The 27,969-nt window shown below is 42.2% G+C and overlaps 1 protein-coding gene across 1 annotated transcript; it reads right to left on the reverse strand.

Annotated features, from left to right (window-relative positions):
* Nucleotides 1–26,657, reverse strand: PPEF2 (protein phosphatase with EF-hand domain 2). The gene is made up of 16 exons (XM_004430843.3): nucleotides 26,603–26,657; nucleotides 22,536–22,663; nucleotides 22,326–22,383; nucleotides 21,232–21,407; nucleotides 19,793–19,907; nucleotides 18,050–18,096; nucleotides 17,086–17,252; nucleotides 16,582–16,618; nucleotides 16,347–16,496; nucleotides 11,579–11,965; nucleotides 9,725–9,910; nucleotides 8,209–8,351; nucleotides 5,113–5,219; nucleotides 4,026–4,189; nucleotides 3,088–3,175; nucleotides 1–696 (listed from the first exon to the last, which is right to left on the reverse strand). Exons 1-16 carry the CDS (start codon nucleotides 26,655–26,657, stop codon nucleotides 446–448), a joined length of 2,259 nt encoding a protein of 752 aa, XP_004430900.1. The 3' UTR covers nucleotides 1–445.
* Between the last annotated feature and the right edge of the window lie 1,312 nt (nucleotides 26,658–27,969).

Below are 27,969 nucleotides of genomic sequence, written 5' to 3' on the forward strand. Positions count from 1 at the left end.
AACAAGAAAAAGTAAATAATGAAAAGAATCTATACATTTGGGTCATGGGATTACATAAATAATTTTTCATAATTTTCCTTTACTAATATGACATTTTAAAAACAATAAATAAAAGATATAAAATGAAAACAATGAGGGGTTGAATTATCAGTGATTCATAACTGGGGTTGACTTCAGAATTAAAAAATACTTATGCCTGGACCCTACGTTGTGAAAATTCTGAGATGAGGCTAGGATGTCTATAGATTTAAAAATACATGCACACACAAACACACACACACTAACCCCACCCCGTACTCCCAAATACACAGGTGAGCGTGATGCATATTTGTAGGCAAATGCTTAGCATAAAGATCCACAAATCTATGAAGAATGAGGGAGATATTCCAACGACGAGCTCGGCATTGCTTCTGAGGCACCTTGGACGATGGAGACCAGGCTGTCCTTAGTGTGCATCTGGCCTGCTGTAGCCACTGTTAGTGTCTGTGGCTTGTGGGTAATCTGAGGCATTGCCCTCTGAGCAGGATTGCTCCACAAGGCGGAAGGCCTCCAGGAACTCATTGATGTCGATGTGGCCATCCTTGTTGAAGTCAATGCTCCGAGCAAGGTCACAGATACAGTCGTCTGTGATGTCAATCTTCATATGAGAGCTGAACAGCTTCCAAGTCTGCCTGAATTCATCCAGTGAGATGAACCCTTACCAGAGAGAGGAAGTCACTTCAGTGAGTCAGTCTAGTTTTCGATGTTCATTTCCTCTGTCATTCTTGCAAGGACACCTGCTCCCTACTGTTAAACAGACAAAGGGACCCAAAGCCTAGTATCTAGTTTAAACCCCCAAGGGAATGGCACAAAGCCACTGGATCACTAGTGGTTCCCAGTTGGGAGCAATTTTGCTCCCCTATCTCTGGGGGACATTTGGCAATGTCCGGAGACATTTTTGATTGTCATGACAAATCAAAGTGGGGCTGGGGGGTGTTACAGGCATCTAGTAGGTAAAGACCAAGGATGCTGCTGAACATCTATAATACATGGGATGGACTCCAAAACAAAGAATTATTCAGGCCAAAATGTCAATAACACCACTGTTGAGAAACCCTACATTAAATCATCCCAAACATACACTAATATATTCTGCTTATAAGAAGCCTTTGGACCTATACATCTATGGTCAATTGATTTTTTTACAAGGGTTCCAAGACCATTCAATGGGGAAAGAATAGTTTTTTCAACGGATAGTAGGGAACAACTGGATATCCCCATGCAAAAGAACAAAACTAGACCCCTACCTTGCACTACAAACAAAAACTAGTTCAAAATGGATCAAAGACCTAACTGTAAGAGCTAGAACTGGAAAACTCTCAGAAGAATACATAGGTGTAAATCTTTGTGACCTTGGATTATATAACTTATTTATTTATTTATTTTTGCTGAGGAAGTTTCGCCCTGAGCTAACATCTATTGCCAATCTTCCTCTTTTTTGAGGGCCCTTATTTATTTATTTATATCTTTTTTAGATACGACACCAAAAGCACAAACAACAAAAGAAAAAAGATAAAATGGAATTTCCTAAACTAAAAACTTTTGTGCATCAAAGGACACTACGAAGAAAGTGAAAAAACAATTCATAAAATCAGAGAAAATATTTGCAAATCATATATCTGATAATGGTCTAGTATCCAGAATATATAAAGAACTCTTACAACTCAACGATAAAAAGACACATAACCCAATTAAAAGATGGACAAAGGGTTTGAATAGACATTTCTCTAAAGAAGATATAAAAATTTCAAATAAGCAAATGAAAGATACTCAACATCACTAGTTATTAAGGAAATGCAAATTTCCTTAAACCAAATTTCCTTCAAAACCATAATGAGATACTTCACATCCAGTAGGATAGCTATTTTAAAAAAAGGAAAACCAATAAGTTTCGATGAGGATGTGGAGAAATTGGAACCCTCATACATTGGTGGTAGAGATGTAAAATGGTCTAGCCACTGTGGAAAACAGTTTGGCTGTTCCTCAAAAGTTAAACATAGTTTTACCATATGATCCAGAAATTGCACTCCTAGGAATACATCCAAGAGAACTGAAAACATGTGTTCACACAAAAAGTTGTACATGACGTTCATAGCAGCATTATTCATAATAGGCAAAAAGTGGAAACAATCCAAATGTCTATCAACTAATGAACAGATAAACAAATGTGGTTTAACCACACAATGGAATATTACCCACTATAAAAAGGAATAAAAAACTGATACATGCTACAACATGGATAACCCTTGAAAACATTATGCTAAGTCAAAGAAGCCAGACACCAAAGCCATATATCATATAATTCCATTTATATAAAATGTACAGAATAGGGAAATCCATAGAGACAGAAAACAGATTAATGGTTGCCAGGGGCTGGTGGAGAAGGGACAGGGAATGGGGAGTGACTACTAATGGGTATGGGTTTCTTTTTAGGGTGATGGAAATGTTCTAAAATTAGATAGAGATGATGGTTACACATCCTTGCGAATATACTAAAAACCACTGAACGGAATGAACGTTTTAAATGGGTAAATTATATGGTATGTGATTATACCTCAAGAAAATAAGAGAGTAATAACATTGAAAAGGACTTTGGAGCACTGAGGGAACAGAGTGAGGGTATATAGGACCTCTCTGCACATTTTTTGTGACTTTCTGTGACTCTATAATTATTTCAAAATAAAAGGGTTTTTTTAAAAATACTTTGGGAGTAAAATTGAAAAAGCCTTTCTGTTCTAGGCATTCTTTGTTACTTTGTGTCTATCTTTGATAGAACTATAAAGAATATCACATCTACTAATAATTATTCTTCCTGTAAAAAGTTCTCTTTCAGTTTATCTTCACTTTTCTCTGCCCAACCCTCTTCTATACAGACTACTGGTGTTGCTCAAGTACTTTTCTAGTTTCCACAATTTATAAGCATTGCCATTACTTGCTTTCCTCTCAAAGTGCTTGAGTAAAGAGCTAAATAATCAGGGAGGAGACCAAAGGATGGGAGGTAAAATACTCACTATGTGTCAGAGGTGATAGGATAATGAGTGGCTTTACCTGAGTGATCACTGTCTATGATCCTAAAAATGGTCTCCAGGTTGGATCGGTTTCGATACAGTGTTTCCAGCAAACTTGACTGTATGTTCTGCAAGAAAAAAACTCATTTTCCCTCTATATCTTATGTTTAGGCTTGTCCTAATATATAACTAACACACAATCAATCCCGACAATAAACAGTCTTGAAAAAACCTGAGGATGTTTTACCATCCCTCCACCCCCATCCCCCTTCAGCCTACCAAATAATCTAATGGTTTAAGAAATAGCTATGTTAGCTCAGAGCCAGTCTTCCTCAGCAAAAAGAGGAGGATTAGCATGGATGTTAGCTCAGTGCTGATCTTCCTCACACACAAAAAAAGAAATACCTAGCCCATGATGAGAATGTTCTAAAACTGACTATGGTGATGGCTGCACATATCTCAAATACATTAAAAACCACTGAATTGTACACTTTAAATAGGTGAATTATATGGTATATTAATTATATTGCAATAAAGCTGTTTTTAGAGAAAAGCACCTAGCCCCAGGCTTCACATACATTATACATTCAATAAGTATTTCTTGAATAAATACCTTTTTCAGTGGAGAAAGAAGCATGGTGTCAACGAAGTCAGACAGACCTGGGTTTGAGTCCTAGTTCTATAACTTAGAAGCTCTATAATTCCAGGCAGGTCACTTAACCTCTGTGAGCAATGTCTTCATGGGTATAATGGTGCTGTTAATACCTACCTCTTGGGGTGATTTTAAGCATAAACTGAAACAACGTATGTAAATCACTTAACACAAAGTCTGACAAATAGGAACTCTATAAATAGTTGTTCCCTTTTCTCATTCTTCCCTTTTGGGTTCTCAATATTTGGTTGTTTCTGATTCAAAGTTCTCCTTAAGGAGCTTCATGATCCACAATTTGCCCTCACCCACCATTTTCACACCATTACCTCATGGCTCGGTTGTTCTTTGGCCAAGTCCTCCAGCCAGGACTTGTACTCCAGCACGTTATCTGTTGAGCTGTTCACCAGCTGCGGCCTCAACATCCGCCATGGCAGTCCCAGATGCAACACAGACTCCACGGCAGCTGCCCAGTCACTCAGGGGGATCAAACCTACAGGAAAGAGCTCGCTTGTTGACTTGTCACCTATAAGTCTAGTTTCCTCCCCAACAGTGCATACCTTCTTATCCTGACATTCCTCTCACTATCTGTAGGTAATAGAAATAATGGGCACTGTCCCTATTTTTATTTGTCATGGTAGAGCTGGCTGGAAAGCAGAGTTGCCAGATAAAATACAGGATGCTCAGTTAAATTTGAATTTCAGACAGACCATGAAGTATAAGTTAAGTCCCAAATATTGCATGGGACATACTTACATTTAAAAATTATTTGTTGTCTGTCTATAATTCAAATTTAATTAGGCATCCTGTTTTTATTTGCTAAATCTGGCAATACTACTGGAAGTCATACAAGACTCATAAATAATATCATGAAACAGTATACATATACAGCATTGGTTGTTTATATGTGTATGAAAAGTTATTGATATGATTTTATGACTGTTATTGCTATTTTTAAATAGGGCTACATGTAGTCAATGTCCAGTAGACATTCCACTGGGTTGAGAAAAGACAAAGTTTCTAGCTTGGATGATAGAACACGGAACAGATAAGCCACTCACTCAACAACAACAAGAAGCCAAATCATTGGTGTTTTGCTAATCTTGGATACGCTCTTGTAACCTGCCCTACCTGTTGCTTTCTTTTTGCTTTGTTCCGGTCTTGTCACCCTTCCCTTGACTCCATTTCTTTTCACCATCTCCATCTATGTTTACCAAGTTCATATTCTGTTAAAAGCTTGGAATTTAAAAATTTAAAAAGATAACTGGGACATTAAGTTGAATAAAATGGAAGAAGTAGTCAAAGAGGTCTTTTGGTCATTCATGCATTCAGCAAATATTTATTTGCTAACTAGTGTGAGACAGAATTTCTGGCCAGCTTCCTTCCTCTATGAATATTTTACCTGCCTAGTCTTACCAGTTTTATCCTTATCATGCTTCTTAAATTCACCAAGAAGATCTGAGGAATGAGCAAATAACTTTTCCCGCAGAGATCTCAGAGCTGACTCCTCTACTCTGCTAATCCTGGGACAGGAAATGAAAAGGAACATTTTTAAAAATTAGTAGAGAATAAATAGTCATGGGTTTTTACTACATTTCTCTTCTCTCTTCCTTAATGTCTCAACCTCCCAAGAGCTCAGTTTTTGAGGGAAAACTCCATCTCTTATTTCTCCCCAGTGCTCGCCCACTTCTCTCTGTTGTGCACAAATGGGGTCTGTTTGGGGAATGCTGCTGTCCTTCCCAGTACAGGATAGTGGATAGAGAAGAAGTTCTAGAGAAAGACCACCTTTTTTTGGTTTTTTTTGTTTTTTTTTTTGTGAGGAAGATCAGCCCTGAGCTAACATCCATGCCAATCCTCCTATTTTTGCTGAAGAAGACTGGCCCTGAGCTAACATCCGTGCCGATCTTCCTCCACTTTATGTGGGATGCCGCCACAGCATGGCCTGACAAGCGGTGCGTCGGTGCGCGCCCAGGGTCCGAACCCGGGCCGCCAGCAGCAGAGCACACACACTTAACCACTACACCACGGGGTTGGCCCCGAGAAAGACCACATTTGTGGCAAAATTATCTAACTGAGCTGTATCTCAATTTCCTCATCTGCAAAATAAGGATTAAAATGGTACCTATGTCATAGGATTATTGTAAAGATTAAATAAGAAAATTTATGTAAAGCACTTAGAAGAAAGCCTGGCACCTAGAAAGCACTCAACAAATGATTTCTGTTATCACAATCATACGTTTCCTTTAATTTAGTATTATGTTAAACAGTCACAAGGCAAGATTTATAAATAACAAAATAACACTAATTTAGTTTTCTTATTCTTATTGGGTCAAATAGAGTAATGCTGGCACAGCACTTGGCCCAAATTCAGTGTTTGATAAATATCTGTAGTTGAATGAAGAATATAAAAAGAGATAAGAGGTAAATACGTACTTTGTCCTGTCTCATTGAGGAACCAGCCATTCTATAAATAATGACCAGACAACCTGTCTTGTCAAGGGCTAAAACAACAACAATGAAAACACCACCATTTTAACCATGTTGGATGAAAATATTCCTTGCAGTTTAAGGTGTTTACCGTAATAGTCCTTAAGTGGGCTCTCTAGACTCCTAGGTAAATGCGAACCCCCTAAAATTCAGCGCAAACTTCATGGGTTTGCGAGTACATGTACTTTTTCCGGAGTTTATTGTTTTATCAGAGGCTAAAAGAAGTATGGTACTCCCAAAAAGTTTAAGAACCACTAGTTTGGCAAAGCATTTAAACTATTTCCTGGTAAATTGTAGTCATTGATCGTTATCATGCAGGGATGTAGTATGGTGACACTCTTGGGAGCTATCTGGGTGTACACGGCTCTCTGTCCCTGCATCAAGCAGCACATATTGAGCACTTACTAAATGCAGAGCTCTGCATGGATCATCTCATTAATCCTCCAACACCGACTGAGGTAGGAATGACTATTATGCCCATTACAGAGTAAGTAACTAACCCAAAGTCACAGAGCTAATAAGGGGTGAGGCCAGGAATCAATCTTGACAGGTGGACTCCAGTAAACTACTACTGTGAGATGTGGATTTAAACCGAAAGTAAATGGATTCTGACCAAGGGTACCTCTAAGAAAAACATGAGATCTTGAATTTATGGACATTGAGACATCAATTACAGTTGGTTGGAGACACTTCCCCTCTTATTTCTAAGCTCTCCATTGTGCTCCAAATAGTTGAGGTTGTTGGACAAGTGACTTCTAGGTAAATTAGGTGATGTTGTACTTGCTTTAATGCAATCAATGAATATTTCTAAGAGCTGAGTGCTCCTTAATTATGTTATTACAATGTATTATTTATAGGATTCCCTACAGTAATTCCTTTTGTAGTGACCACACCTAAATCATATGGAGTCATGGCATTCAGGTGCCTGGGGCCCACCCCTGGAGACTCTAATTTGATAGGAGTGGGGTGAGGCTGAGATGGCTGATTTTTTATAAAGCTCCACAGATGATTCTGCTGCATGGTAGCTTTTACATAATATTTCTTTTTGGGTGATGCTGGCCTTGATTTTTTAATAACTTGAGTGTTTAATAACTCAAGAGTGATTTAAAATAATGCACTTTTATAGCTCTCACACAAAGCAGATGTTCAATATTAATATGCTCTCTTTTCACTGGATTTACACTAACTTTGTTTTGATTTCTAATTTAGTTCATCTGATGATTAAAGAACCTTGCCCAATAGCACTAAAACTGAATCTGTTAGCAGCTTGTATACTCTGGGGCCCTCTTTTCCGTGGGAGGTAGTATGGTAGAGTCGTGAAGTGTGCGAGTTCTGAAATAAGACTGCCCGGGTCAAGGCCTGCCTTCACCACTTATTAGCAGTGTCACCATGAGCCAGCTGATTTAACTCTGTTCCTAAGGATCTCATCTATAAAACTGAAATTAGTAACACGGGGTATTTCATGAACTCATTGTGAGACACTATACACAAATTCTTTATAATAACATTTAGTGTGTGGTAAGCTCTTGACTAAGGTTAGAACTAGAATTGTCTCAACAGAAGCCATTTAAGTAATATTATACTCTTCCTTCCCAGGAAGATAGGGCCTTGTTAACAAATGTGTGCACTGAAATCCATCTGCCAAATCCCCAGATAGTGAAAGAACCTTTGACTGTGGTTTACGGGTAACACACACCCTTTAATGATGAGAGAAAACAGAGGAGGGACCCTTAAAAGACTTAGTGGCCTAGTATATGGACTTTATAGAAGATGCGCCCATTGAGAATAACTTCTGCAGGAAATGAATTTGTTGCTTTCATTAATGATGGGTAGGTAGAGATTTTAGAGTGTGTGGAGAAGGAAGAGACCCCTGCTATAGCGTCTATTCTAGACCTCACTTCTGACATAGCTAAATTCTGAATTCTCACTTAGAATTTGGATAAATGTAATGACATTTGCCACATCAAAGGTCCTATAAATACTATAATTCTGTTTTTCGTAAAATCATTCTTTGAAAAATCTTGCCTTTGCCTCATAGTTAGCGTGTGGGTCGCCTCGTTAGCTTGATACTGCACAATGTGCGGGGTCAGGTCCGGCCCCAGTTTGACATAGGCCCCTCGGTTACTGCCAACTTCATAGTAGTTGGAGGCAGAAAAGATGGTTAACACCTAAATCAAAACAGAAGAGAGAGACAGGCATTCAGGTTCACTGACGAACTCTTCACCCTCCATCCTACAGGGCCCACCCCAATTTCAGGGGCTGCTATTCCTCCTTGACATTACCTGTGGATCTTTTTTGAAAGTCATTAATGCTAGTAACGCAGGAGTAGTGACTCAAGTAATAAAAACTTGAATTCTAGGGGCTGGCCCGGTGGCGCAAGTGGTTAAGTGCGCGTGCTCTGCTGCGGCGGCCCGGGGTTCGCTGGTTCAGATCCCGGTGCGCACCGACGCACCGCTTGTCAGGCCATGCTGTGGCGGCATCCCATATAAAGTGGAGGAAGATGGGCATAGATGTTAGCCCAGGGCCAGTCTTCCTCAGCAAAAAAAAAGAAAAGAGGAGGATTGGCAGATGTTAGCTCAGGGCCGATCCTCCTCACAAAAAAAAAATTAAAAAAAAAAACTTGAATTCTGATAGGACATCCACAATATGTTTTCTCCACATTTTTATCCCAAGTCAAAATAGCCAGGGTCACACAAAACACTTGATTTGGTTCAACTTAGAGGCAAACTAGGTCTAATAAAAAGGGATGGCCATTATGACTCACAGGCAAATCAGTTACTAAAGCTGGTGTGAGGCCTCAGAGCAGTTTCCTACAGTGTTGTGCCTCCTGAGATGCTCTGTGAACAAAGTTTCCATTGTCAGTACATTGGGAAATGCTAGACACTGTAGCTTTTCTTGGAAATTTACAATGAATGTAGGAAATTAAAGGTTCTCAGAAGTCCTACAATAAGGAAACTTGTATAACTGTTTAACAAAACATTTCTTACATTAGTTGGTCTCAATCTTTTTGTGTTTTTTTTTTTTTTGCATGGAAACCTGCTATTCTCCTGTAGAGTTAGTGTTCCTAGGAATAGTCTTATCCTAGTGGCATTAGGCTAGGCAAACATTGTAGGATTTGGAGATGCCCAAAGATTAATCGGGACATTAATTAAGCTCCTGAGAAGACAAAAAATCTTGAATCCCTGCCTGGGGCACAGTGCAGAAATCCTGTTACCTTCTAGTGTTATTTGCAATATGTGACAGTGAGCAACATGACTTAAAGAACAGAGACATGGCTGGGAAAACACAGGGCCATATTTCCATCCATAAAATGGGACCATATCTGCCCCTTACTCTTCTCTCAGGGTACTAGTTAGCAGTGGCCTCAATCAAATTTTGAGTTTTAAAGAGGCTACGAAAGTGAAGAATTAATGACTGTAAAGGACCTAGTTGCTTTGAGCAAGTGGATAGCAAATACAAGGCACAGATGGGCTAAGAGGCCCATCCAGGCCTGGGAGGAGCAATACGGACCACCCTGTGCCGCTGCAGAGGGTCCCCCCACCTTGCGGCTGTGGCAGAATTCATAGCCTTCAGCTTTGCACTCGTGTGAGCGGATCAGGAACTGCAGGTTGTACTTCTGTAGCAACTGTTCTGTCACGTTAGGCCCAAAATAGCAGCCTCCTCCTCGAACAGTGTTGGCCTTGCAGCCCTCCTGGACCATGGGATCACTCCACAGTATGTCTACAACCTGGAGAGACCAAGAGATGGTTTCTTTCCTAAAAACTAGACAGATATTCATTCAGAGTCATTCCTATGAAGAGAGGAAGAGGAAGATTAAAATGTTTAAATAAAAATAAGTGAATAAACTTCCATGCAATCAATATTTGACATACAAATATATTTTGGACTCCTGAGATTCCAGAATTTTTTATTACTCACAAAATGAGCAGGTGTAAGCGCATATTGTTGGACAAGTATATACCTACTTTTTGGAAAATAAATCTATGTGAAAACTCAATATATAAAGCAGATAAAAGGGGAGCTGCTCTGGTAGGAGCTTTCATCACAGCCAGTTCTCTTCAGTCAGCGCCAGTGGTCTAGGCTCCCAGACGTCTGCCCAAAGATGAGGCACGAGTCCCAGGACTGACAAGATAGTGTCTCGTGCAGCTTTCACAAAGCCCCAGACATTTTATTTCTTAAAGTAATTTTAGAATTTTTTTAAAGAATTTGCAGAGAAGCTGAACAATTTTCCTAGCAATTCATATCTTACTCTATTGTTACTCCTCAGGAAAACACTGACTGCCAGGCTCACAAACTCATCTGAAATAACTGGGTGTATTTTGGTTGTTGACACCTAATACTTTCTAAATGTACTTTTAAGGAAAAAAGTGTATTTGATTTATAAATATCAGCACATTATTATTGAGTCACATTTTGCAAAAGGAGAGACTTGCACTTTAAACTGTCGATTCTAAGTTGATGTTGAAGCCCAGATGGATAACTCAGGGAGAACTAAGCTCACCACCCACCTACCTGAAGTTTCCAGCCTCAGAGTTAGTGGTATCTCTGCCTATTCCTCACCACCCACCACCCAATCAATCAGCAAGTTCTGCTAGTTTTAGCTCTTAAATAATTCTGAATTCTTTCCTTTTCTTTATTGGATGAACCATAAGAAATTGCCATTTTTATAGGTCAAAATGGTTGAATACCAGCAAGTTCACGTAGTTCTCTTAACACTACTACATAAGATCATCATCACCTCGCACTTGGATTACAACTGTCTTTTAAGGGGCCTCTCTGCCACAGTTTTGCCCCCATGAAATGTGCCATCCATTCGGCAAGCTCTGTGCGTCCCTACTCAGTATCTGTTCTCCTTCTTCTTCCTTGCTAACAGAACTCTGATTGCATGTTTGAGGTGGCAATGTGCCTAAATCCTTGCTTTCCCAGTCTCCCTTGCAGCTAGGTGGGCCATGTGACACAGTTCTGGATTCTGGAAAAGCCTTTAGTTGCCTGAGAACAGAAGAGGACAGAAGCTGCCGAGGTAGCCCTTTTGGCCTTGAGCTACGGCAGCCATCTTTCTGATACATTAAAACAAACAAAAAACAAACATATAATAGCATCCAATAAATCGTGGCCTACCTTCCTACCCCAAAGATGCTAGGTCTCTAAACCAAATTTATTCAGGCAATAGAACCCACCTGCTACATCTTCCCATCCTTTATAAAACTCTAAAATAGATGCCATTAGGCAAAAACTAATATCTTTCTGGGAGGTTCTAACCCCAGGGAGAGAGAGAAAGAGGGGCAAAAAAAAACCCTGAATTTATATGGAAGGAGGAGATTTGACGTGTTTTTTAAAATCCTGGGTCCCTCCTGATGGCGGCACATCCTAGGAAGCAGCACCCGCCACAACCCACCTGCCTCCACTCCTCCTGAGTGGGCTGCAGCAGCTCCCCAGCCTCTGAGTCTGCTTCTGATGAGAAGAGCAGGGGCTCCCCCTTCTGCTCCTCCATCACTGGGAAGCCTGCTTGCTGCCGGCACCTCTCGAGCTCCAGGTCCACAGAGCGCCGCACCTGCCGCGAGAGCTCCTTGGGGTCCAGGGGGACGCTGCAGGGGACGCTGGAGGAGCGGCCGGCTCTGTGGGCCTTGTGCGAGCTGAGGCGAAGGGGAGAAGAGGGGAGAGAGTGGCTCTGGGGGAGAAACCACGGGCAGGGTCTCCCTGCAGAGCCCGTCTGGTTGGCTTTTCCGTTCTCCACCTGCTTCTCATGCTCCTTTCTCATTTTGCACCTCATGGCGGAAACAATCTGAAAACGTCCAGAAAAGATACAGATGCTGGAATGAAACTGTAGGTCCTCTCTGAGCAGCACTTTGGCATCCGGGTCAGTGCTCCTCGCTGGCGTCCACGACAAACACTCGTCTGTGAACGGTTTGCTCCTGGCCCGTGACAAGATAAGCACAGAACCTGAGAGTAAGCCCTTAGAAATGTTTATAGCAATTTGATGTTACTATGACATTCAAGCATATGATCAGTGGGCTTGTATTTTTTGTTTGTATTTCATTTTCTTAGTAATTCATATTTATTTTACAAATGTTTTGATCTGTGCCAAATTGGAAATTTATGAAACCTGGTCCTTCACCACAGATAATTTGAGAAATACTAAGCTAGGTCACTGTTTCCTCTACGAGCCTTGTGTCTTTTAGATCGGGATGGGAAAGGACACCTCTCTCACGGGAAAGCAAGCCTTCATTCACTTTCCTGTTGTTCCACAGATGCTAAAGGAAAGGAGGAGAAACGCGGCCTGTGGTTGAGAAATGCTGGAACAGGAAAAACCTGACGCTTGCTGTGGGCGAGGCAGCACTGAATGCCATTTTACAGGAAGTGCTATCCTACCTGTTACCTTACCTGTTGAGGAAGGACAGGGGAGGGGAAGGCGGCACCTCTTTTCAGCGTGAACTTAATCAGGAAGATACTCTTTTTTGCCAAAGGGACTGAGTATGGTCCCTCTCACTGACTCAGAGTCATCATGGTGGGAATGTAGACACAAGCGGAAACAATTCTCATCATAGGAAAGAGAGGGTCAGGCCACAGAGCAGACCTGTGGCATCGGGTAAAAAGAGAGAGCAGCTATTCCTGGGGTGCCTGAGTGCCACAGTGAAAACTGAGGGACACGATGTCCGTAAGGATATCAATGATAAAAGGTCTGGTTCACAAAGGGAACTCTGCAACTGCATAATCAAAGAATGAGAACTTCCTGCACATAGACCTAAGGACATACAGGATACAGGAAAGCCCTGTCTCTTGGGGACTGGCTTAGGGCAAGAACAAAAAAAGACACTCAGAGAGGGTCAGCAGGACCTGAATGATATTTGAAGAGGAATCCAGATGGAACAGAATAGAACAGAAGTTACTCTCTAGCTTTGGACAAGTGCTAATGACTTCTGGGCAGTTCCAGCCCTGGGAATAGAGAGTGAAAGGCCACGAAATGTGAATGGACTAATCACCAGCTCCTTCTCTCCTCAGGGCCAACTCACAGTGAGGGCCGGACCGTCAGTCCCACCCCTTTCGACCCTCAGATAACTTTATTTTAAGGCTGTTATCTGCTCCAAGAGGCATCCCTGACTTTGATTCTAAAGGAGAATATTAGTGTTAATATGTATTGAGCCCTTTCCAAATAGGTGCTACTCTGGGTATTTACATGAATTAATTGATTAACTCTCAGGCCACTCCTATGAGATAGCATCCTCATTTATTGTTTTACATGAATTAATTGATTAGCCCTCACTCCCCTGTGAGATAGCACCCTCATTTACTGTACAGATAAGAAAACCGAGGCACGTGATGCTAAAACTGTACCAGGGCTAAATCCAGAAATCTGACTCCAGAGCCCCTGGCTCTCTGTGTTTCCCTCCCAAGTGGTCCCTGGACTTTACAAGTTGCTACACCACCTTCCCAGAGCTTTGCAGACCAACTGTTGGGAAGTTAGCCTTTGCTAAACTACAGAAAATAAACTGCTCTTTAGCATTCTTTCCCAAAGTTCCTACTTCTCCCATGTTTGCATAATTAAAACGTGATTCTTCCCATGACACGATCTGCTCCATCGTGACTTGCCATCTCTACCTCCAGACGTAGATGCAGCTGAACAGAATGTTTGAGTTGAAAAAAAAAATGAAGTGACAGATGTGGAATTGACAAACGAAATACTGAGAGCTGGTTTTAGGTCCCTTGGGCCGTTCCCACTCCATCAAGAACATGAAAGGATTGAGATTATGGGGAAGTTGAGGGGATTTTATTTTTTTTTTTGTGAGGAAGATTAGCCCTGAGCTAACATCCATGCTAATCCTCCTCTTTTTTGCTGAGGAAGACCGGCTCTGAGCTAACATCTATTGCCAATCCTCCTCCTTTTTTTCCCCAAAGCCCCAGTAGATAGTTGTATGTCATAGTTGCACATCCTTCTAGTTGCTGTATGTGGGACGCGGCCTCAGCATGGCCAGACAAGCCGGTGCGTCGGTGCGCGCCCAGGATCCGAACCCGGGCCGCCAATAGCGGAGCGCAAGCACTTAACCGCTAAGCCACGGGGCCGGCCCAGTCAAGGGGATTTTATTTTATTTATTTATTTATTTATTTTTAATTTTTTGTTTGTTGCAGTAACATTGGTTTATAACATTGTATAAATTTCAGGTGTACATCATTATACTTCTATTTCTGCATAGATTACATCATGTTCACCACCCAAATACTAATTACAACCCATCACCACACACATGTGCTGAATTATCCTGTTCACCCTCCTCCCTCCCCGCTTCCCCTCTGGTAACCACCAATCCAATCTCTGTCCCTATGTGTTTGTTTATTGTTGTTATTATCTACTGCTTAATGAAGGAAATCATACGGTATTTGACCTTCTCCCTCTGACTTATTTCACTTTGCATAATGCCCTCAATGTCCATCCATGTTGTCACAAATGGCTGGATCCCTAATGACTTTGTGTTGTTACTATACTAGCCCTGGACTGCTTGTCTCCAGCTTTTATTTACATAAGAAAGAAATAAACATTAAGCCATTGTTGTTTCAAGTTTTCTATCACTTTAGCCAAATGTAGTTAATACTATTTCCACTCATCAACTACAAATTTTGTAAGGCACATGCACATATATTTTTATTTAATCCTCACAACACCTGTGACATAGTTATTCATATCCCTATTTTATAGATTTAGAAACTGAGGTTATAATAACTTAAATAATTTGTTCAAAGTCACATAACTATAAGTAGCAGAACCAGAATTTTTATCCATTTCTATCTGACTTCACAGGCCATCAGTTAACCACTCACCATACCTACTCAGGAAAAAAAGGACTTCCTTCTACACTTCAATATCTGTGTAGCAGAGATGTACCATTCCCCTAAATCTGTTTTCCCCTTCTCTGTCATAGGAATGGAAACCCCAACTTTTGTGCTGGGCACATGCTCAACCAGAAAGAAGACTGCATTTCCATCCGCCCTTCCAGCGAGGTGTAGTCATGTAACTACATTCTGAACAACGGGATGAGAGCAGAAGGGATGTGTGCAACTTCTTCCTGTGTCTTTAACAGGCAGGAATATTTTTCCTCCATTGCTGTCTCTATCCTATTGCTTGGAACACAGATATGGTAGCGAGCCATGTTGGGCTATGCAGATGAGAGCACAGGAATGACACCCTAAGGATGGCAGAGTAAGAAGACATAAGAAGCCTTGGTCCCTGGACAACCTAGTAAAACAAAGCTGCCATACCAGCCAAGAACTGCATGTTCTGAGATTCAGACCCAGGTCTGTCTGATTCTAAAGCCATGCTCTTTCAGTTATGTCTCATATCACATAGACTTTTATATCAACTAGATTTGCCCGAAGTAGACTGACTTGTGTGGTAATGAGTTCCCTGTCTTTGGAACTGCTCAGCAAATGTTGTCAAGGATGTTGTAGTAGGGATTCCTGTGTGTGATAGGCACTTGGAGTATAGACACCATAATACACTGTTCAAGAGTAAGAGTCTATGATTAAAAGAAAATAGAATCTTTGCTTTCTAGGTTTCTATTCCCAAATGAAACAGAAAATAGAGACTTATTAATATTGGAGTATAATACTTCTGTCTCTCACTCTCCCCTCCTCCTGCTGGTTATTATAAATTCCTTTAGGGCAGGCATCATCTCTGGTTATCTTAGTATCTCGCCTAGCACTTTCCTTGCACATAGTAAGCACTTAAAACATAGTTGTTGAGTTTAATTGAAATTGATCTTCATCTTTGCTCCTGCCAATAGCATCTTCCCTGCATGAAGTAGGCACTCCATACACATTTGTTGAGTTTAATTGACGATGATCTGAATTGCCTGGGGAATAGAATCTCTTCAGGTGACAGTGACTGAAGGGTAATGATTAGAATTATCTAGATCAGGGATGGCAAGTAGATAGCAGTAGCTGCCACTCCCCACTATCGTGTCCATGGCAACATCACTAACTGATCACAGCGCACTTGCTCCCTGAGCCTAGCTGTGGATTCTCAATCCTTCTCCTTTTATTGACTTAATGGCTTCACTTAACAGCCCTCATTAGTCAACTGGAGTCAGCATGCAAGATGACATTTATTTTATGGTGGCAGTGAAACTGGGCGTTGTGGTGAAATTTGCACTGTTTCATCACTCAGTCAGTACCTTGTGCCTGTCTAGTTTAGCCACAAGTTCCAGGTCAGTCTTGTCTGACACTCCACCGTGAAGAATCAGAACTTTTTCATCAATCAGAGTTGCCAGCGGAAGCCAGCAGAAAACATCTTGCAGTATTTTCAGTATTTTCTTGCCATGTGTCTGAAAAATGATATTCACAACATACTAAGTTTCAAATGACACTTATCTGAACTAAGAGAAACTTTTGCTTATAAAGGCAGCGTACCTTATATTTATGCATCACTTCCTTGGTGAAGCCATAACTAGATTTAGAAGCAAAAATAGATATTAAATTTAGTAACAATAGTTGTGGCATGAATGCATTTTTATAAAAATGCATATTTTATATACATGTACTTAAATATATAGAAAGGAGACTGAAGAATAATCGCCAAAATGTTTACAATTATAACATTATCTCTGGGTAGAGAAATTAGGGGACATTTTAATTTTCTTCCTTTTGCTTATCTGTATTTCTTACTTTTTCTTCAGTGAACCTTTATTGTTTATATGATAAAGAGTATGGATATGTGAAAAAAAATTTAATGGTTTTCTTGGAATAGTAGGATATTAAAAAAATTTCTTAAAATATTATATATTGTGTATTTCACTTTATAAAATTGAAAAACTACTTTAAAAAGTCATCTAACAAATAAGAACCTCTTAAGAAATAACTTTTTATCATCACAACAGGTAAACATCAAACACCCAGGCATGTTTTGGTTTGTACCGTAAGTTCACCATATGGTCCTCATGGTTGCCTCGGTTAAGATGGAACTCTTTTGGGTAAACCAACATGAAGGCAAAAAGAACCATCAGGATCTCTAGTGAATCCTCGCCTCGATCCACAAAGTCGCCGTTGAACACATAGGCCCGCTCTGGTGACGGGAGGCCATTCTTCCCAGCAAGGAGGCAAGTCCAAGAAGAGGCAACGAAGGAAGGGAATAGGAGATCAGGTCAAGCCACTGTGCGTTTGACAGTCACATCAGATCTAACACCAATTCTGTGCTTTCTGGTTCTCCTCCAAATGCGAAATGTCAGTAAAAGATGGAAATATTTTCCATTGGTCTTATATTTCCTTTCCAGCCAGGCTGAGGTTATGACATGTTCATCAAAATAAATGCTTTATACAAGCCAGAGTGTTGCCGTGTGGTATGTGCAAAGGGCACTGAATTTGTGGTCTGAAGGCCGGTTTTAAGTTCTGGCCACACTATCTTTAACTAGAAATGATAACAATAGCTGCCTTTCATTCTCAGGATTAAACAAGACAATACAGGGGAGAATGCTTTGGGAAGTATAGTATATATATATAAAGTAATATTACATTAATAGAATATTCATATATGTTGTTATATGCTCTACACTTTATAACTAAAAATGAGTATGAAAATAGCTTTCAGTTGCTTTGATAACAATTTTTTTATTTGTAAAAAAGAAAATCAATTGCTAAATAATGATTCCTTCTCTTTATTAACTTCAGATTTTGTATTTTTTAAACAGTTTACAAAAATATACTAGAATATAATGCAGTGCTGGCTTTTATATTATGTATTTGCTACATGGTAGCAGATATTATTTAAAAATAATATTTTTAAAATCTAAGCAATATTTAAGCATTTACTTAATAGATACTCTATTTGAACTTCTAAATTAAGCCTCAGAGCAAGACAGGAACTTAATTTGAACATTCATACCTTATAAAATATAAATATTAAGTCATCCAACTGGCCGTGTAAATCTCCTAACAAAGACAGAAAAAGAATATCAGTTTCAATTGGTCCTTAGCATTGTTTCTCATTTTTACTATAAAAAGGAAAATACCCAGAAAAATCTGACAAAGTTAAGAAACTTACGGTTACTTATTTTTCCATATGTAAGATAGGGATAAATATTCATTTCCCTTGTTGCAGGGATAGTTAATATTGAAAGCAGAAAGCACAATATTTTTCCTACATGATATCATAAATAGTAGATGACTTGTATTTTTACTGGAGCAAAGATGGGACAGAATAGTGCAGGGTTGCAAACCCAGATGAGAACTGAGAGATTCTGCCCCATCTGCAGTAGGAAGCTGCTGCTCACTTATGGGCCAATGTTAGGAGATTTTTCAAAAAGAATTTGGAAATCTGGATTTTAATATGAAATCCTCCAATTTTCAAACGTTGGAAACCAATTTTAAAAATTTAAGGGGCCAGCCCCATGGCCTAGTGGTTAAGTTCAGCACCCTCTGCTTCAGTGGCCCAGGTTTGGTTCCCGGGCGCAGACCTACACCATTCGGCGGTGGCCACGCTGTGGTGGCAACCCACATACAAAATAGAGGAAGATTGGGGCCGGCCCCATGGCTTAGCGGTTGAGTGCTTGCGCTCCGCTGCTGGCGGCCCAGGTTCGGATCCCAGGCGTGCACCAACGCACCGCTTCTCTGGTCATGCTGGGGCCACGTCCCATGTACAGCAACTGGAAGGATGTGCAGCTATGACATACAACTATCTACTGGGGCTTTGGGGGGAAAAATAAATAAATAAAGTTATAAAAAAAAAATAGAGGAAGATTGGCACAGATGTTAGCTCAGGGCAAATCTTCATCAGCAAAAAGAAAAAAATTTAAGAACATTTCGAGCCAGCCCTGATGGCCTAGTGGTTAAAGTTCAGCGTGCTCCGCTTCAGTGGCCCAGGTTCAGTTCCCGAGCACGGAACCACACTACTCATCTGTTAGTAGCCATGCTGTGGTAGCAGCTCACATAGAAGAACTAGAAGGACTCACAACTAGAATATACAACTACGTACTGGAGCTTTGGAGGGGAAAATAAAAAAGGAAGATCGGCAACAGATGTTAGCTCAGGGTGAATCTTTCCGAGCAAAAAAAAAAAAATCCAAGAACATTTCAGGGCAAACAAGACCATCTGCATGCTGCATGTGGCCCTAGAAGTGCCAATTTATAATCCCTGCCTCCCCTAAGTTAAGGTGTGGGATGTCAGTCTACAATGGATGTTTAAATATCGCTGAAAACGTAAGAAGAAGGAAAAAAATCATCATTAACAGGATTTCTTTCTGGGAGAAGAATACGTGTGGATGGAAGGAGTAATTCACTAGACATTGGGGCCTACTCAAAGAACAATAAATAAACTGTCTTCTAACAAGGGAGACTCTGGCTTTTGTAGGGATTTTGTTCTGAATGGAGAGCATGGGTTTGGGGTCAAATATGAATTGCTTGGGAAAATAGAGCAGAGGCTGGGCCCTCTCACCCCGCAGTTCTCCTTCACTGTACCAGCTCGACTTTAAGTGAACGTGCAGCGGATATGTAAATGCTATCAGTGTGAAGGAGTGAACCCGGCCTGCCCATGTTGCCATCGCATCTCCTGCCAACCCCGCCTCCCTCCCATCGCAGGCAGTTTTCTTGTGTGTGTCTAGCATGTAAGGCTGTATCTAACCAGCTCTTACCACACACTGTGATCTCCTCGCTGTAACAGGTGGAGACCCGGTTGATGTTGGGCAGTTGCACCAGATGTTTCCTGGTTTCATGCAAAAGATTCAGGACATAGCGAGCATGGAGCTGCTACTAGGAGGAAGAGGAGGGAGCAAACAAAACAACATCAATATTCATGAGGGAAGATGGGCCTCATCTTTACTGCTAATGACCCCAATCACCCAAGACCCCAAAAGTGACCCTAGTAAACTGCCCCTGGAACCCCATGCACAGATCCTTTCCTTTTCACCCATCTTCTGCCCTTGTTTCTGCTTTTCATCATCCCTCAAATATTGAACTAATTTCCTCTTTCCTCTCTGCTCTATGAAAGCCTTCCTGCCTTTAGCTTGGGAGAAACACATGATTGTCTCAGCGAAGTATGAATAAGTGCATGCATGTTGATGGTACTGAGTAATCCTGACGTTACCTGGAAAATCATCCAAACTCCTCCTGCAGTGAATTATCTTCATACGAAAGAGGGGAACGGTTGGAATCTGGCATAGAGCCAGCATCTGACCACTTCTCACCACCTCTGCCTCTACCACCAGCGTTTCAAGACACTATCCTCTTTGGCCTGGACTATTGCAGTAGTCTGTTGATGGTCTCCCTGCCTCTGCTCTTGCTCCTTATACTCTATTCAGCAACCAGAATGATAATTTTAAAAAGCAAGCCAGATTATACCATTCCTGTGCTCAATGTCCAATGTCTCCCATCTCTTTCGGAAGAATAAAAATCCACCCACTCACGTCCCTGCCTCCATCTCCTAGTACTCTTCCCCTGGCTCCCTCCTCTCCATCCACAACGGCCTTCCTGAGCTCCCTGAGCAGTCCAGGCAAGGCCGTGTCTCAGGGCCTTTCCGTTTGTTCCCTCTGCCTGAAATGCCCTCCCCAGACGTCCCTATGGCACATTCCCTCACCACCTTCAACCTTCACTCAGAAATCACCTTTTCAGTGAGCCCTTCTGAGACTACTTTAAAATTGCCATCTCTCCCGCCTAGAACTTAGTTTGTTCTTTTCCACAGCTCTCATCACCTTCAAATAAACTACATAATTTACTTATTTATTGTCTGTCTCCCTACTAGACTGTCAGCCCCGCGAGGGCAGGGGTTTGTATCTGTCTTGTTCACTGCTGTTTCCCCACTGCCCGGAACAGTGCCCGCACATAGCGGCATTCAATAATTATCTGCAGGATGAGTGAATGAGAGATCACATGATTAGGAGGAGAAGTTTTCAAAGCATAAAAGCTGGCTGATCAACCACAAGGTCCTGGCTAAGCAAAGGGGGAGTGGACTCTCTCTAGTGGACCCATGACACGAACACCCTAAATATGGTGCCATTGCTGCCGCGTTGGGTCTGCTCTCCCTCTACACATTCCGTGGAGTTGGTGGGGACCCAGGATCCCCGGGTGGGCTTACTTGTTTCAGTCTGAAGGCTTCCACCAGGGCAGTTGCGTGCTCAGGAAGGAGTGGGAAGGAGAGGCGTGGCCCTGTGTAACTGTCTGGTACCTGTATGGATTCATAGTCACTGCATCTCTCCAGCTCAGAGTCCTGGAGGGATCTCTCCTCAGCGAACATGCGCTTCAGGAAGTCCCCTAGTCAGACAGAAAGGGTGGGCCAGCTTACGATCAGACGTGCAGTCCACAGGCCATACAGAACTCTTTCCCTGGACTGTTCTTCAAGTGGGACCTGGCCAGTCTGGCACTGGCTCCAACACCGGAGAGGAGATAGGAAAGGGAAAGTGACAACAGATTAGGATGGGCAGGAGGAAGAGGTTATGTTTTTATATCAGTTCCATTTTACTTTTATTTTAAAAGATCAACTTAGAAAGTACAGAAAATTTGGGGGACAAGGTTTGTAAGCAGGAGGAAAGGGAAAAGCCGTGGTGGAGGAAAAGTTCACAGGCATTTCCGCTGCACTTAGTGAGAGCGGCAGATGCCTCCATCTTCCGGTGCACTGCAGCAACCGCCAATTGCCTGCCTGTGCGCCTCCAGCCTGAGGGCTTTCTTCCTGGGTCCGTGGAGGGCCCTGTCAGCTGGCTGGAAATACTGTGGCATTAACAACCCTGCCCACCGGCCCCTCCCAGCAGCCTTCAACCAATGACACTCAGGAGCTGACATACAAAGACTTCAGTTCATGCTGCCTTCAGGTGGGATCATTCCTGGTGTGTTTTGCCAGGAATGTGTATTTCCCAGGCACATTGAGTTGCTGGCTTAGTAGCCCACACTTTATTGGCTCCCCTCCCTTTCCTGAATCCCTAACTCACTCCTTCCTCATCCCCATCCCCCAATGTTTCCTGTATTTAACAAATAAATTCCTTGCACTCAAATTCTTGTCTCCCCACGTGCTTCTGGGAGAACCCAGAATAAAATTCCACTCTGCCGTTTGTCAGCCTCTTGGCTCATTCCCTGGCAGTCGCTGGATTCATGTTCTCACTCCCTGGATCTCCCACCTCACCCCGACATCTACGACCCTGAGACAGGGGGATGTGTTGTGTGGCAGTTCATACTTACTCTCATTGTGACTGCTGGGAGTGAAGTGATCTATAAGGTAGCTGAAGAAATCATGGAGCTGCAGAAGAACACAAGACGTGGCTTCAGAGATGAGTGAAAAGAGAACCCAGGAGTGGTCTAGAGCAGCTGCACCTTCTGGGCACCTGGGCCTTGCTGCCCAAGGGCTGGAAGGCAGAGCTAGAGGCAGCTCCGACCCACATCCCACCACACCTTGACCTGGTCTTGCTGCCCAGCATACTCTACAGACTGGAATATGCTCCAGGTGCACCGCCGCCTCATCTCCAGGCGTGCCATGTAGCGCCGGTACCATCTCTGGATCAGGGCCGCTGCCTTGAAGGCTGTGACACAGACAGAGAAGCAAGCCTGTGAGCTGGGACTCCCTGGGCCTGTGGGGAGGTGGAGGCCCCTCTTCCTCTGTAATGTAGGACAAGATGGTGTGGAAAGCACCACCCATTGCTGCCCGTAGGAAGGATTTGCCTTACTGCTGCCCAGGGTGCTCTTTTCCTCATTCCAGCCCCCCACCCCACCTCCATTCTTACCTGGTGGTTATACTAATATCGCTGGAGGTTTATTGGAATTCCTACTTACTGATGAACACATTTATATGTGTGGAGATGGGAATGTTGACTGCCAGGATTCTGAGAAGATGTAAACTGGAGAGACCGCAAGGATGCGGCACCCTTGAAGAGTGAGTTAATGCAGGGCGTGGTGGGGAGGACATTTTGATATTACAGTCATGCACTGCATAACAACGTTTCAGTCAACGACGGTTTGCATATACGATGGTGGTCCCATCAGACTAGTACCATACAGCCTTGGTGTGTAGAAGGTTCTACCATCTAGGTTTGAATAAGTACACACTATGATGTTCGCACAATGACGAAATCGCCTAGTGACGCATTTCTCAGAAAGTATCCCTATTGTTAAGCGCAACACGTGATTGTATAATAATAGACTGGATGTCAGGAGACCTGGGTTCTAGGCCTGGAGCTGCCTTGACCACGATGTGGTCAGGCAAGTCACCATCCTGGGCCTCAACGTCCTCATCTGGCAAGGGAGATGGACTCGATGATGATTGGGGAAAACAAACAATAGACAAACACACAAATTAGTACATACTATAATGTCAGGTGCTGATAACTGCTTGCTGGGTCCCCACATTCATGATATTCCCTCAGGCTTTAAGTGATACGCCCATCACAATACTTCCATTACTGCACTGACCATCAAATCCACAGGCAGCCTGTGGGCTTCTCCTTTTGCCAGGACCTGTGCTAGGTGAGCAGGGACCACAGGATGGCACGGGTGGGTTTAATTCTTTGTAGGAGCTTTAGGACCTGTGGTCACCTACTGCTGCCAGAGAAGAGGACAGCTCTCCGAGTAAACAACTAGATTCTTCTTAAGCTCCTGGGCCTAAATGTGCTGCCAGTGATGAATGGGGTATTTGTGGATAAAGCTGGATTAAAAAGGAAACCCTGCAGGTTCACTCAGGGCAACCTCGTGAACAGTAGACAGATTGGTTTAATATATTTAGCCTACATTAGAGAGCTAATAGAATTCTTGCTGATTTCCCTAAGAGGATAGACGATTGTAGAGTAAGAAAAGAGAACCTGGGAGGAATTTAAGCAAAACTGAATTTTCCTATGAGAAAAAGGTCATACTGTATTTCTCAAAGGCACTTACTAAATAATAGGTGATGAGGTTGAAGCTCTACCAATTGAATTCTATAAATCCACGATCAGGGCAGTGAATGAAACGTCCAGAGTAAGCGCTACAGACTCTAGGAACTCGTGGGAAACACACAGATCTCTGGACCTCACCCTAGACCTGTAGCATCAGAATCTCTACAGGGAACCCAGGATCTGCAGGTTTAACAACTCCAAGCATGATTCTTACTTGCACTGAAGTTTAAGCAACACTGAGGAATATCATGGCCATCAAGTTCTTAGGAAAATGTTGTTTGCTAACACCTTGCCTCAAGCATTTTAAGGCAAGTGCTGCCAATTTGACATGCTCATATCCTCTGTCATGCCTCTGCTACTTAGAGCAGGGAGAGCAGGCAATGTCTCTCTTTCTCCTTTTTTATCCCTCTCAGTCGTGTATCTGGGGCCTGGGTTACCTCTAAATGAGATGGGCACTCTGAGATGCAGGACAGTTTGAGACCCTCTACCCTATTCTCCCTTCCCAACAGCAAGATCCAGCATGCTTGGGCTCTTTCCGCTTGCTCAAGCCTTGTGTAGACTAAATCCTGGGGGGCAAGTTATAAGTACACCTGGCTGTTAAGAACAGGGCAAACACGTGGGGAGACAGGCCAAGGGGCACCAAGGCACCAGATACTGAGTGACAACCCATCTTAGGAGCAGAGCCTCCAGCCTCAGCTGCCCTGAGAGTGACAGACAAACCACCTGGCTGGGCCCTTTGCAAAGTGCTGACCTAGAAAATCATGAGCAGAATAAAATGGTTGTCTTATGTCAATTTTGGGGACAGTTTGTTACACAGCAATAGGTAACTGGAACAGGAATTGTATCAATGTTTTACAAAATTATAAAACAAACTTAAATCAAAATGAAAAAGAAATCAATCTCTAAAAAGCAAAAGCAAAAGTTAAAAGTGCATCTAACCTTGTCTAAGTTAGCGCATAACCACCCAGAAAGGAGTTACTTCAAATGACTTGAAAATTCAGTACTTTGTACACCCCTGGTGGATATATCTGAGGACAAAAAGAACTACAAAGAAATCTTAGAGTTTTCAGTAATCATATTGTTTATAATAGTATTGTTATTATTATTCTGAAACTATTATTTATATATATTAGGATAAAGTAAACATTACTATTTTAAGGTCATTAGGGAAAAAAGATTTTTAATAAAGAGAAAAGAGATGTAAATAAAATATAAAGGTTGTTAAGTAAAAATATAGTGGTCCTAAATATAAATTGGTCATGATGTTTTTTTTCCTTTAAATAATACATATTTTCTGGATCTGTTCACCGAGAAGATATAGAAATAATGACCAATCTGGTAGCAATGAGCACCCCCACTCTGGGGAAATAGCTATTCCTGGTCTGGGCACATTGCCAAACTAGAAAGTAAGGAAGCCACGAGTTACAGGGATGCCTAGGCCCAAAAAAACAAGGTGCTGTCACCATTTCCCTTGCTTCCTCCTCCATCTCTGGCTGCCTCCCCTCAGCCTCCTGTGCTGACTCATCCTCTTCTACCTTGTGCTCAAGCCCCAGAGTCCCTCATGGCTGTGTCCTAGGCCCTGGTCTCTGATCTGTCTTTTCTCACTCTAGGCTGCTTCAGTGACTCCCATGGCTTCAACAACCACCCACACTCTGATGCCTTCCAAATGCATATATCTCCAGCCCAACCTCTCCTCCAAAATCCAGATATGAATATGCAACTGTCTACTCAGCACTCCCACCTGCACGTCTCATCGGCTCCTCAAACCCAGCGTGCATAAACTCATCATCTTCGCTCTAGTCAAACTTGAGTCTCCTCCATTACCTTTATGTCAGTAATTGGCATTATCATCGCACCAGTTTTGCTAGACAGAAACCAGGAGGTCATTCTTGACCCATCCTTCCCTGTCAATTCCACCTCTGACTATTGTTGGAATTCACCCTCTTCTCACCATCTCTACTGCCACCGACTCTGGACCAAGGCATCATCATCTCTTGCTTAGATGACTTTAGTAGTTCTAAACTGTTCTTTCTCCACAGAAGCCAGATAGTCTTTTAAATATGTAAATCTTACTGTAGATTTCCCTATTTTGAAGTCTTTAATGGTTCTTCATGCCTTTAGGATAAAGTTTAAAATCCTTTAAGACTCTGAGTGATCTGGGCTCTGCCTACCTCAGCAGCCTCATGTCATGCCATCCTCCATCCTGTTCACTTCAGACCATTCAGTTCCTTGAATATGCCTCTCTTCTTCCTACCTCATGACCTTTGTACATGCTGTACCCTCTACCTGGAATGCTCTTTCATGCCCTCTTTTCCCAACCTTATTTCATTTATTCATGTGTGTAGTTTGGGATAAGCCCCAATGGACAACAATGATTCCTTGAATAAATTTTAGTTCTGTCAAGTATGGTTCACCAAGTCCCGAGATATTCAGCTGAACATTCTGGTGGTCACATCAGAAGGAGGAGAAGCTAATCTTCAGGAGTTGCCTGAGGAGAAATATAATGGTTTCTTGCTTCTATACAGAGAAGTCCCTCTGTATGCAATGTAGGCTTTGGGGTACCCACGGCTAGTTTGGGAGGTGGGAAACACATACCTTTCTCTGCATTCTGGAAAGCAAAATGATGTTGGGTTGAGGTACCACTTCCCATAGTGTAAATGCAATGTTTCTGCAGGATGCAGATAGCAGGTGCGAAGGAGAGTGAATTGTTTGCTGACAAATTGGAAAGGGAATCTGAAATAGGAGATTCAGGCAGAGTATTAGCTCAGGTAAACCAAATTGCCTATGGACTTTGTCTCCCACATCATAAAAAATGTGTACCCATCACATGAGAGAACCCTCTCCGCCTCTCCAGTCTCAGTGCATGAGATTCCTCCCCCAAAGATTCCGTCCATTTGTCATCTCATATCTCTCCTGTGTTTTCAACCTTTCTACTAGCTTTTCCTTTTCAGTCTAGAGACATACTGACGTTTCTTCTCTTGCAATCTCAAAGCAATTCATCAACATCATCATCATCCTTTGACCTCCTATATCCCTCTAACTATAACCCAACATCTCTTTTCTTCTAATCCAGATTTCTCTCAAGAGTAGACTACATATTTTCTCCTTAATTCCTCTTAAAACCACTTTTTGCATCCTCACCTTTCATGCTGATGTCTCCAATGCCTTCATCTTTCCAGCCCTTATCTTACCAGAACAGCAAGGCTCTCTGTCTCCTCAAGTCACACTCTGACTAAAATTCTATTCCTCAGGCTTCAGTAATGCCAAACTCCCTTGTATTTGCTCCTACCTCTCTGACTATTTATTCTGTCTACTTCTCGAGCTCATTTTTCTCTGTCTATCCCTAAAATGTCGATTTTTATTTGTATTCTAGTCTCAAATGTCAGCTCTCCTCACTCTTTACAGGCTCCCTGGATGATTTAATCAATGCTCACATTTTCAACTATCACTTCCCACCTCTCAAATCCATACCTCTATCCCAGACCATCCCTAAACATCAGCCCCATGTACCTAGCTTCCTGCTAAACTTTCACTGAGGTGCGTCAGGCTCCATGGATCACAAATAGAACCCATCTCCCCAAAAGCCTACTCCTCCAGCTTCATCTCTCTTTTCTCCTTTCTTCAAACTCTGCTCTTTGACCACCATGATTTGTGTTTTTGCTCTTACCTGGAATGTTCTTCCTGTCCCGCTCCTGTTGGCTAACTTGCTCATTCCTTAAGGTTCATTTTAGGCATCACCTTCCTTAAGGAAGCCAGTTGGACATGCTCCTCCTCTGGGCTCCTGAATATCCTATTCCCATCTCCATCACTGCAATACCATACTATAGTTTTCTATTTTGTGTTTCTCTACCGTTAGACTGTGTGTTCCTTGAGAGCAAAGACTATGTGTGAGCAAATTCATCATTTTATCCCCAGGATTTAGCATGGTGCCTGACACATAGTGGAGATTCAATAAATGTTAA

Source organism: Ceratotherium simum, chromosome 8 (assembly GCF_057802395.1).
Source record: "Ceratotherium simum simum isolate JZ-2026a chromosome 8, ASM5780239v1, whole genome shotgun sequence".
Lineage (NCBI taxonomy): Eukaryota > Metazoa > Chordata > Mammalia > Perissodactyla > Rhinocerotidae > Ceratotherium > Ceratotherium simum.

What these genes read in the sequence shown, in the direction of transcription:
- PPEF2 (XM_004430843.3), bottom strand. Translation starts at nt 26,657, where the DNA reads ATGGGAAGTGGTACCTCAACCCAACATCATTTTGCTTTCCAGAATGCA. An exon ending in TCCCAGCAGTCACAATGAGA is followed by an intron (nt 21,408 to 22,325) that starts GTAAGTATGAAC and finishes CTGTCTGACTAG; the next exon opens with GGGACTTCCTGAAGCGCATG. An exon ending in AAGCCTTCAGACTGAAACAA is followed by an intron (nt 19,908 to 21,231) that starts GTAAGCCCACCC and finishes TCCTCCTAGTAG; the next exon opens with CAGCTCCATGCTCGCTATGT.